General features: G+C 38.6%; 1 protein-coding gene across 4 annotated transcripts in view; it reads right to left on the reverse strand.

Moving 5' to 3' along the window:
• Window positions 1-12,756, reverse strand: part of LOC150087353 (uncharacterized) — a 521,069-nt gene that overhangs the window by 199,711 nt on the left and 308,602 nt on the right. For all 4 annotated transcript variants that reach the window (XM_090371151.1, XM_090371150.1, XM_090371149.1 and 1 more), the window contains one exon: window positions 9,909-10,079. In XM_090371151.1, the coding sequence (XP_090227277.1) occupies window positions 9,909-10,079 (171 nt within the window). The remainder of the gene's footprint in view (window positions 1-9,908; window positions 10,080-12,756) is intronic.

The following is a 12,756-nucleotide window of genomic DNA, read 5'->3' on the forward strand; positions in this document are numbered from 1 at the left end:
GCTTCCTTAAAAAAAGCCAAAATTTTTAACTATTATTAATTATTCCAAAACATCATCACAGGATATATTGACATATGAAATGAAACTAGCTCAACATAGGAATGATGGCTGTAATACTAGCTTATCAGACTACCAAATCGTAAGCTGAAAGAAAACAGAGATAGGCAAGTTTAAAGTTTCAGATCATCCATCTCTCATATTGTGAAGTTATACTTCGCAACTGGGTTATCATCATTGCAACACCAGGGTACCTCCCCACCCACTAATGAGGAGCCAATAAGCTCAGAAACTGTGCCATATGAGTGATGGTATCCACTGAGAATAAGTAACAATAGTCTACTCCTATGGTGAAGAGTTACTTAATTCAAGGTAGTGCAATATCATGGTAACTCGTGAAGGTATTCACAATATGAGATAAACTTAATGATGCCAATTTATAACTACTGAAGTAATTGGCTATGTACAGAAACAATGTAATTGCACTGACTTGTATGTTAGTTAACTCCTTACGTAAACTGAGGCTTTAGCCCTAAACTATTCTGTAATCTAAATTACTCCACACCACCAGGCATCTTTCATATTGTGGAGTTATACTTTGCAATTGGGTTCTCATCATTGCAACACCAGGATATCTGCCCACCCACTGATGAGGAGCCAAAAAAAAAAAAAAAAAAAAAAAAAGCTCCGAAACAGTGCCATATGAGTGATGGTATCCACTGACAATAAGTAACAGCAGTCTTCTCCTATGGTAAAGTGTTTGAGGTAGTGCAATATCGTGATAACTCATTGTTTAGAGAATATTACTGCATCAAAAAATTAAGATTGATTTTTTTAATTGTAATTTGATTTTTGGCAACTTTATATTGGGCAATCAAGTCAAACAAAACACTGAAGAAATTTTAAAACCCTGAAACAGATTCAACTGCTTCATTAAGAACAATTACTGTACAAAACACAAAATAATGGCTAGGGATAATTGTAGTACCTGTGTATGGTACTTTTAAAGTAAGTTTTCTTCATAATTTTTAATTTATTTCAGTTATTTATTCTGCATAGCTAGCATGAAAATAATTTACACTACTTAAAAAAAAAAAAACAAAAAACATCCTCCAGAGTGTGAATTAAAAATTACAGAAGTGAGCAGCTGAAGTCTAGGCCCCCCTCAAATATTCAATATTTGTCTTGGGTGGGTGGCATGCAGTAATATATCTGACATGTGGCACATTAAGGAGAAAGACTGACCACCCCTAGTCTAAACTTTAAAGGCATTCTTACTTGAGACACTGCTTTTATTGTTTCACTACATTTATTATAAAATATTCACTTTCAACATCTTTCTTGTTGGTTCTATCTTTTTAGATTCCAATAAAATACAATCAAGATACCATTCATTCCATGTGCTTTTATTTTTTTTAAGTAAAAATAAAATAACACTGATAGAAATTTCAATTATTTTTATTCTGTTCCTATTGTTCTTAACAGTACTATTTGTAAAATCTTAAAAAAGATTTGATTAATAAATTGCTTCAAGGCCACTAACAAATTTATCTGTCTCACCCTCTAGCCTAGGGTGGGACAGCCTGTCCGTGTAGATATTCTGATAGTAATAACTTTTTTTTTTCTTTTTTTTTTTGATTTGGTAGTTGTTGGCGCATCGGCTTCTGTGGCCATATTGCACCTCCCAAGGTTTTTGCAGTACTTTGATCCAAGCCCGAGGCGGGAATCGAACCCGCGACCTTTGGGTTGCCGGGCAGGTACTTTACCCACTCGGCTAGCCCGGTCGGCCAATAGTAATAACGAATCACCAAACACCAGTTCATTGAGTGCAGATCTTCCTTCACAGGGTAGGAAAATGATTGATCTAGACTCAAGGTGAATTTTAGATTATAATGTGGGTTTGTTATTAAGAAAAACAGTCAAATTTCATAATAGTTACAGTACTTGAAAATCCCAGAGTTATGTTTAAAAACACAAGCACGCTGTCCCACCTCAGTCAGGAAAACAATGATTAACAATCGCAAAACTGAACTGAGTTTAAGGAAATGAGTCATGTTATTTGAATACAATATAGTCTACTCATTTGGGTTTGAGCACACATTGCTGGTTTTCAAAATACTATTCATTTTATTACACACTTTATTCTCATATTACATTGTATATATGACAGCGTATAATTTTTCATTAACATTACTAAGAGCACTAAACAATGTCGTAGAGTAAAGCCACATTTTGTACATCATAGGCATATTATTAATTTTAAGACTTACAATGGAATGAGTTTTTGAATTAAAATTCTAGGTTAATTTCACTGAAATCAACACAGATATGATTTGCTTCTGCTTCAGAACCCACCTATAAATATTTCAAATATAATTACAGTCGAAATTGGTTATAAACGAGCATCAAGGGCCCAACAAAATTTCGTTATAACCATTACTCACTATATCAGGGATGAGTTAAATCTACCTCCTAATTTTTTTTTTTTTTTTTTTTTAATTCTCAATAACTTGATAAAAAGATAGCTTCAAAAGAAATATGAGAGAAAAAATAATAATATCAGTACATACATAATTATTATTTTATTAATATGCTTGTATAAACTGCAATACACTTAATACTAAACAGTTTATTTCTCCGTAATTAAAAACAATAATTAATAATAAGCACGATTTCAATTAGTCTTTCTGGTAATGAACCATTGAAGCAATGGTTCAATTCTCGCTCTTTAAAATCTTTCTTTTCTTCTGGTTATGTTCTTTTGCAGTGCCGATATGTAAACACGTTTATTCTTCCAAAATGTTGATACTGTTGAAGAGGACAAAGAAAACGTTTCACACACTTCAACATTTCTACCACCACATTCTAACTCACAAATAATTTCAACTTTTTCGTGAATCATGAGACTTTGTTAGTAGACAAGTTTCCAGAGGAGAGGTTCATTTCTAACCAATTTCACTTTAAAATGACAGCAAAGTGATCTGCATACAAACAATTATCCTTTCCAAAAAACTCCCGAAATAAATTTATAGTTCAGCGAATACAAGAAAATCTGTAAATAAGGTAATGCGACCATGGAAATTAAAAGTGGAATGCCAATGCACTACTATATAGCCCCATATATGATGTTTGTTTGTTATTTGGTTTTTAGGAGCATTAGCAACTAAGGCCATATTGCTCCGGGGAAATGCAGTGGTCATTCCCTGACCTTTCCGCATCCTCCGTATTTGGTGGTCACGGGCTCGATCCCTGGTCTAATCGAGAAGTGCTGTTGTTGTTGTTGTTGATTTGGGTTTTATTGGCGCATTAGCAACTAAGGCTATAATGCGCCGAGACCAGGTATATATAAAATTAATATATAAACATAAAACCTAATTAATTAGGCCACCATGTCCACATCTAAAGATAAATCAAAAAAGAAATAACAATAACATATAAATTTTAAATATGATTAAAAACCTTTATGGCTTTCAAAAAGCTAAAAATAGCAGACACATTGTCATTGTCGGATAAAATCTGACTGAGTGTATAAGGCTCAGTCAGATGATTAAAAGCGGTAAAACGGGTGCTGCTAAAATCTGGACAGTCAATTAAAAGGTGTCTGATCGTTAAGATTGTGATACAGGACACACACATAGGAGGGTCAGCAGTCCTCAGCAGAAACGAATGAGTTAAATGACTGTGTCCTATGCGGGTCCGGGCAAGAACAACTTCCTCCTTACGATTCCTGCGCAGACTAGACTAGACTGCCACGGTTCAATTACAGGCTTTATATGATATAATTTATTTGCAGTCTGTCTATTCCACGAATCCTGTGGAATAGACAGACTGCAAATTATTTGTCTGTAGTCTGTACAGGAGACTGGCAGGCAGCGATTATTATTGGGAATTGCTGATTTGGCTGTGGTGTCAGCCTAATAATTTCCCCTAATCCCAATGTGGCTGGGAATCCAGCAGAAGCAGATATCATATTCACGTCCACGGAGGAAGTGAATCTTCTGCTGAATACTAGACAGAACTGGATGAGGATTATATCTCACAGATATTAAAGCCTGTAACATGCTGAGAGGCGGAATATAAAATGAACCGTTTGTATTGGCATTCACTAATGTGATCCAAGGCTAACTCTATAGCGTGCAGCTCTGCAGTAAATATGCTGCATTCAGAGGGAATCTGCTCCGATGTAGAGCTGTCTGTAAAGACAGCAGCAGATCCCACATATGATTCCGACTTCGAACCGTCTGTGTAGACTGGCGCGAAATCGGAATATTCAGTTCGGTGTGCTGAATTAAGCTGCAGGTAGACAGATGGAGTGTCCGACTTTCCCCGATTTCTAAGAGACAAGTCATACGCCGGGACATGAGCATGCAAGGGTGAAAATGGTTGCTTTGGTGTTTGGGCAACCTTGTCTACCTTGATATTAAGTTCTTTGAATAGCTCTTGGAGACGAATACCAAAAGGACGATTGGCAGTCTTATGGGTATTATATAAATTTTCCCATCGTGGTTCAAAAACGAAGGGCCATGTATGATGGTCTGGCAGGGATTTCAGTTTTAAAGCATACTTTAAAGACAACTGCTTACGTCGAAGCGATAACGGTGGTTTGTTTGCTTCGACGTATAAGCTCTGGACAGGAGATGTGCGATATGCTCCAACAGCAATACGTAGGGCTTGATGTTGGACGGGGTCCAGCCATCGGAGGACACTGTCTCTGGTTGAGGAATATACCTGGGACCCATGATCTAATTTGGATCGCACAAGTGCACGGTAAAGCCGAAGAAGGGTGCATCGGTCTGCTCCCCAAGATGTAGAGGACAGTAAGCGGAGAATATTAAGCCCACGTGTGCACTTTGTGCGGAGTTGACGAATATGATCCAAAAAGATCAATTTTTTATAGAATATGAGTCCCAAGAATTTTGTGTTCACTGCTACTGGAATAGCATTTTGTCCGAGCCTGAATTCAGGTTCAGGATGAAGATTACACTTGCGACAAAAGTGTACGCAAACAGTCTTCTCCGGCGAGAACCTGAAGCCATTAGCAAGTGCCCAGGAATTCAGATTATCAATGGCTTTCTGCAGTTGTCTTTCAATAACCCTCATGTTGCACAACTGACAAAAAATGCTAAAGTCATCAACATAGAGGGCACTGTTTACAGTTGGAGGAAGTTGTTCTGTGATTGAATTTATTTTGATGGCGAAAAGCGTGACACTTAATACTGATCCTTGTGGTACTCCCTCCTCTTGGCTAAAGGAGCGAGAGAGTGAGGATCCCACACGAACTTGGAACAATCGATTGGCTAAAAAGTTTTGAATAAAAAAGGGGAGCTGCCCTCTAAGGCCTAGGCTATGCAAATCTTTTAAAATGCCAAATCTCCAAGTTGTGTCATACGCTTTCTCCATGTCAAAGAACACAGACACCAAGTGTTCGCGTTTTAGGAAAGCATCCCGGATGGATGTTTCCAGTCTAATAAGATGGTCCAAAGTGGACCGGTTTCTTCGGAAGCCGCACTGGATGTTGGAGAGAAGGTCATTTGATTCTAAGTACCATATTAAACGAGAATTAACCATTCTCTCCAGGATTTTGCACAGACAGCTAGTCAGAGCAATAGGACGATAATTGGTAGTGACTTTTGGATCCTTTCCTGGCTTAGCAAAGGCAAGAACGATTGACTTGCGCCAGGAGTCCGGAAACTGCCCTTCAATAAAGATTCTGTTATACAGAAAGAGCAGATAATCCATAGATTTTGGTGAAAGATGTTTAATCATTTCATAATGGATGCCATCTGGTCCAACAGCACTTGCTCTGGAAAGAGCGAGGGCTCTTTTCAGTTCCTGAATAGTGAAATCCCCGTTGTAGGGATAAATGCTCTTAGATTTAAAGTCAAGTGCCTGTTTTTTGATTTTATATTTCAGGACCAGGAACTCTGGGGAATACGAAGATGTTGCAGAGATGTTAGAGAATCTTTCCCCAAGAGAATTGGCTATTGCAGTTGGATCTGCAATAGCGCATCCATTATAATCTAGGATTGAAGAAGGGTGGGATGTATATTTTCCCTTCATTTTCCGGATTTTATCCCAGACTACCTTAGAGTTGGTAGACTGGTTAATAGATGATGTAAAACGGATCCACGATTCCTTTTGACCCTGACGGCGAATATACCGTGCTTTGGCTCGTGCAAATTTAAAGGCTATAAGGTTGGTCGTGGTAGGATATCGGCGGAATATCCCCCACGCTTTGTTTTGAGCCTTTTTTGCTGCTGTGCATTGTGAACTCCACCAAGGTTTGGGAAATGGTGGAAACCGGGCAGATGATTTGGAACAGCATTCGCAGCTGCTTGGACAATATTTTCTGTGATGTACTTAACTGCATCATTGATAGGCTCTTGACTGACTGTGCTAAGATCAAAATTTGCCTGATGTTGGAAGGCAGTCCAGTTAGCCTGATCAATCTTCCACCGTGGTAACCTGAAGGGAAGACACTGTCTCCCACTGTGTAACGAGGTTGTCACAGGGAAGTCATCACTTCCGTATGGATTCTCCTCCACTTCCCAAGTGAGTGAAGGGAGTAGAGAAAGGGAGCAGATAGAGAGATCAATGGCAGAAAAAGTACGGTTAGGCATGTGGAAGAAGGTATTTGTTCCAGTATTTAGAAGGGAAAGGTCATTGTCATTTAGCATATGCTCTATGACTCGTCCCCTTCCATTGATGTTAGCACTACCCCCACTGGGTGGTATGTCCATCAAAAACCACGAGAAGTAAGAAAGGGGGAGGCAACTGCATAAGATCATCAAGGTCTTCCTGGGAGATGTCAGTCCCAGGTGGCAAATAGATAGAGCAGACCGTTAATAAAAATCCCACTGTAAGGCAAATTGCAACAGCTTCTATGCTAGTTGTAATTAGCAAGGGCTGCACTGGGGTCTGGTTACCCACAAGGATAGCCACTCCTCCATGAGCAGAGCCATCCGCAATTCTATCCTTTCGAAAAAAAATTGTGATGTTGTGCATGGTGGGATCGTAATTTGCCTTTAGATATGTCTCCTGCAAGCAAAAGCAAACTGGTTCGTGCTTTTGCAGGAGGGCCTTGATGTCATCAATATTTCGCCGGAATCCACGACAATTCCATTGTAGGAATTTAGCCATTATTTTGGCTTGGTGGGTCCATCAGGTGGCTTCCGAGGTGCTGAGGGCTTACTTTTATCAGTCTTGGGTTTATCTTTTTTGGGGAAGAATGGACGCTGTCCCGTGTCCATTTCTTCCTCCGCAAAGAGTTCCAAGACTGAATCTTCGGGTACCTCCTTCTGCTCGACATCCATGTTTTCTTGGGTTCTAGGGGGAACTTCCCCTTTCTTATTCTTTTCTTTCATAATTTCCTTTGTTGCTTGTGGAGCATTAGGAGGTACTGATATAGGAGTGGCAGCTGACTGGTTTTTCTGTGCAGGTTTTTGAGAACTTAAAAGATAACGCGCAATGGGAGTGAAAGACTCCTTTGGAGGAATGGTCATGTCCGTCTGAGTTCCGACGGAACATCTCCCTGCTACCTTCTGGGCGTAGGTAGGTAGGTTTGTTCATATTCAGGAGTTTTACAGATTTCCTTGCCTCCTGGTATGATATATTTAGCTCTGCCTTCAGCCGTTGAATTTCTTTTTCTTCTTTCCACTTCTGGCATGCTCGTGAGTAGGCCGGGTGTTCGCCTTCACAGTTAATACAGGTGGGTTTTGCGAATGAACATGCTGTTGTTTAGTGGTCCTTTGCACCGCATTTAGGAGAGTTAAAAGTCAGGATAACGCTCCTGGTTTTAACAAGTTTTCCATCCCTTCGCGCAGTAATTCTTTTGACGGCAAAAACTCCCCGTGGTTTTAATTCGGAGCAGATTTCCTCCTCGGTTACGTCGAGAAGGTCCCACTCCGAAATGACACCTCTCGATGAATTGAGTGTTCTGTGTGGTGTCACTGTTATAGGTATTCCTCTGATTGATGTTGTTCGGAGTAGATGTTCAGATTGCCTGTCATTTTTAGTTTCAATTAAAAGGTCTCCAGAACGAAGCCTCTTAACTGATTTGGGTGAACCTGCTAACCCATCTAACCCTTTTTGAATAAAAAAGGGCGACATTTTACCAATCAGTGTTTCATTTGTAGAATGCATGAATAAGAACCTTGGGACAGGCCCTGATGGTAATTCGGTTCGTTGCCTCTTTTTAGCAATAATGCTATCTGCATCATTTTCATTGATTTCTGATAGGGACCGGGTTGGGGCCCCTGAAGCAGTAAGTTTATCAGGATTCATATAGTTTTTGAATTGTTCAGTGCCCGGGCTCCCCACCCACCATGGAGCCCAAAGGGACGCCCACTACCTGGCATGCAATAAATGCGCTCGTGAGTGGGACGCCAGGGCTACCCAGACACTATGCCCGCACCGCCGCCAGCCTGAATCCTGTCCCTTGGACCAAGAGGGTAGGGGCGTGGCATTGACACGGTTGACCCTCGCAGCCGATTGATCCTAGCCGGGCCTTCCAGGACCACCCGTCTTGTCGAAGCAGGGGCCAAAGTGGTGTATTGAAGCTGGGCTCCTCAACCACCAGGATCCCCCTTTCCGAATTTCCACGGGTCACAGCGCACGGCAAACACGCCGGATTCCATTGATGTAAGCCTGGAACCTAAGCTGTGGGCGTTGGATCCCAGTGATGCTAGTCTGGAAGTCCAGCAGCGTCACCGGGTGGTCCCCTCACCACGTACAGGTGCCCACGTTGAGGGGTCAAGAAGCGTGTGCTATGTACTGCTGCTCCTGCCCACCTGGCTACGGAGGCACCACCCCATACACGAGAGGACAAGGTTAGGTCATAAACCAGCCCCTATTCCAATGCAGGTAGTCATAAAAGCCAAGCTTCCCCTTTCATTTTTGTCTATTCCAAGAAATTAAGAATGTTTGCATAATTACCAAATTTGAACGGCATATTCGTGTAGTATGCTCAGTATGGGAAAACATGTAACTTAAAATCATTATGGATTTCTAGTCATTACAGCCATGATCTCGTTATTTCTGTACTCATTATAACCAAGTTCGACTATATTGTATTGAAATTGCAATAAATTTTTCGCTTTCTTCCATATCTTAAAAACTTGGCAGGAAATGGGAGTCTTGCAGGAGCCCTACCTTATCAAACTACTTTTCTCTTTGTCGCAATCCTCTGTAATTTTTCCCAAGGAACTTACAATCCCCCTATGACATAAGATATGGAATGCTTACAAGTCTACTATTAAACAAAACTGTCCCTTTTCTGCTAAACTTTTTAAATATTTTCCTTGTTTAATTATCCTATATTTTTTACATCTGTAATTGAAACCCCAAGTCTGACCATTTACTTTTCACCAGCAGTATTCTCTAATTGGTCAAAGTGTATTTTCTGTTATTTTCAATACACTATTAATTATGAGAAAAATCACTCGAGACTATAGTTTGCTGATCTCAGGCAGAGAGAGTACAGCAAAAACATACCTAATCTGATGTGATGAGAATAATTCCAAGAAAGTTAGTAATGGAAAGATGCCATGCAAACAAAAGAATTTTATCTTTCTTATAGACACCTACCATTCCCATATGGCATCTTGTCAGACACCAGCATAGCTGTTCAATATCGCTAGAGCTTTGGTTTTAACTAACTGCTAACAGCTGGTAAAAACATTCATGTGGTGTCTTCCAGGTGCCACATGAGCATCTCTTTCATTTTGATGGATTAGTGACCTTAAATTCTAAAAAATATGATAAAAACTTTAAAAGATAAAAATTATTTTTCAATAATTAAAAGAAAGTTTGTCACACATGCCACAAGTGTTTCTCCATTTAGAATCATGAGTAATGATATTAACAAATATCTCAACAAATAAATTCAAAAATTATTAATGATTATCACAAACCAGGTGGTGGCGCTCCAGGTCTTCTTTCCCTATTCCAATAATGATCCCTTGAGTCCCGCTCATATTGTACACTGTGATCAGGTGTTCCTCTCCCACTATCATAACTATCTGTGCCAGAACCTTGACTGCTAGAACGAGCACGTGAGAGATTCTTGGAATGAACTGGCATTCCTGTTAAAATAATAATAATAATTAATATTACTACAAAAAAAAAAAAAAAAAAAAAAAAAAATTAATATGCTGTAATTTAAGGGCATAATTACAGAAGAAATTAATCCTGTAACATTTCCAATGGTAGAGTATTAAATTATTACTTACACGAGGATGATGTGATATATTAATAAGAACTTTTGGATTTTATGTTAATTTCCTAATCAAGGCATACACTTATTCGTGTACAAAGACAGCACGCAAACAGGAAATTCACTTTTTTTTTTTTTTTTTGCAACGCCCACAAGTGTCCTCTGTGACAAGGTAGTGGTTTGGTTACTTGTTTAGAGAGATCTGGGTTCGATTCCCATAGACTGGAAAAATCCCCAAGGTACTCTTCACTCGAGCCTATAGTTTGCTGAAATCAGGCAGAGAGAGTACAGCAAAAACAACTAATCTGATGTGATGAGAGTAATTCCAAGAAATTTACTAATGGAAACCGTACTGTAGACAAAACAGGCACTTTTATTGAGAACCAGTGCAAAAGTAATGCCTCCTAATGTTTTGCTTTCGAATGTGGTGCTGTAGTTCATTTCATGTGTCACTGAGTGCTCACTAGTTTCGCCATATTCAGTGGACTGTGATTGGTCTCATGAGTGTGGCACATGGATAGTTCAAAATGGTGTATGTTACAGATATATGGATCAAGCAAAGAGTGGTGATTGAATTTCTTATCAAGGAAGAAGTGATGCCTATTAAATCCATATGCTTCTCAAAAATGTTTATGGTTACAATACTGTAGATGTGACAGTTAGACACATTAAGAGTGGGAAAAGTGGTACTCAATGTGTGTTTTAATTGCATGTCCAGGGTATCCCCTATATGCTGCTGTATCATCTGAAAAGGCATAGGGCCAAGGCAGGCAAGTGTGTGTGTGTATGTATGTAGGTGTTTAAGTATGTGTTTTATGTTGAGTGCAGAGTGCTGGCAGCTAAAAAAACTATATAGTCAACTGAAGGGGACAGGGCATTCGTTGTTTACTATAATAGCAGATACTAGAATTGGCTGTTCATAACATTCAGCAATTAGAAGAATAATTACTGCAAACTGTACTGATGTCTTTAAAATGCTATGTAAATAAGAAACTTAAGCGAGCTATATTAATTGACGATACTTAACTGTATCAAAGATTCCAATGCACAGTCAGATGTAGGTCAAGACCATTAAGTCCATAAAATATTTTAAAAATAGGCTCTTTTAAGAACAAACTTCATGGCAAAGAGTATTCTTTGATGTTTTTTCTTGAGTTTTCTGGAAAGATTTTAAACTTGCAAATTTGTCACAAGTAGACAGATAAGACAGGATGCTGGTTTTGTATAAAATGAAGCAAGGCACGACTTTTCTACCTTGAGATGCACTCTCATGTGTAAAGAGTAAAAGCTAAAAAAAATGATATACACAATGTGTATATCATTCTTTTTATAGTGGATTTTGATATACAGGTGACCCCCGCTTAAAGCTGATGATTCATTCCTGAAAAACAGAGCGCTAAGTGAATCAGCGCTAAGCGAGCCCCATATTTCTGTAACGTATCATATGCATTTGTGAGTCGTGGTCTATGCCATAGGATATTTCCTAATCAACAATAAACAGTAGCGAAAGGACGCACAAATGTCAGTCAAAATTTTTAACATTAAAAATTTGTACATATAAAATATTCTCGATTACATACGTATATAATTATGTAAGTAACTACATTACGTATTAAAATTAAACTTAAATTCATGAATTTATTAATCTGATGGCCCTGGGATGTAGAGTTTTCGTAACTTTGGTCGATTTTGGATTGTACTTTGGCCGTCTTCCTAGTAAACTAAAATGAGTTTTACTTTAAAATCACTGTAGCCGATCCTTCGTCGCTTTGAAGCCTGACATGTTTTTTTTTTTTTTTTTTCCCCTCTTTTTCTTCTTTTGATATGAAACTTCTTTTAGGCATTCAGTTCCAAAAAAGTCCTGTTTCATCTATGTTGAAACTTGATGAGAAGTTTAACACCATTCTTCAATAATTTTTGAAGTTCCTTTTTCAAAATTTTGGCTCCTTCTTGATCTGCACTTGCGGCTTCTCCCTGGGTTTTACCAGCCCTAACTAGCGTTAAATAGTTCCACATTTTATTTTATTTTTTTTAAAGGTGAGCTTTCTTCAGATCATCATATAAGCTAATCGCTTTTTCTTTAATAATATTTAACTTAACGGAATTGTGCATTGGATATTATCTTCAATAAAATTATTTAGAAGTCTCTCCATTTCAATTATAATAGCCAGCCTAGTTGCTTGCAGTGGAACAGCAAGCAACTAGGCCGGCTGCTAAAATTAATTCTTTATTTTTTTATAATTGTTCTTACAGTGGAATCCGCCAGCTTTAAATTATTGCACACGTCCGCTTCTCATTGAACAGAATTGATTCGCTTCAAAACGTATAATTTTATTTTCAAAAATCAGTATTTTTCTTACCTTAGTAGGCTTTGTTCTACATCCAGGTGTTACTTTTTTAATACTTATCCACCATTATTAATCTTCAAAAATGTAATTGCGTTGCATTAATTATGATACAATGTGCGAGTAAATTGTCCGTTACGGACAATGTCTAACACTGTACCGAGTGATGACTAGACTTCGGATAAATGCATATAACGGAAA

The sequence above is a fragment of the Mastigoproctus giganteus genome, chromosome 4 (assembly GCF_048544385.1).
Source record: "Mastigoproctus giganteus isolate SK-2022 chromosome 4, ASM4854438v1, whole genome shotgun sequence".
NCBI classification, from domain to species: Eukaryota; Metazoa; Arthropoda; class Arachnida; order Uropygi; family Thelyphonidae; genus Mastigoproctus; species Mastigoproctus giganteus.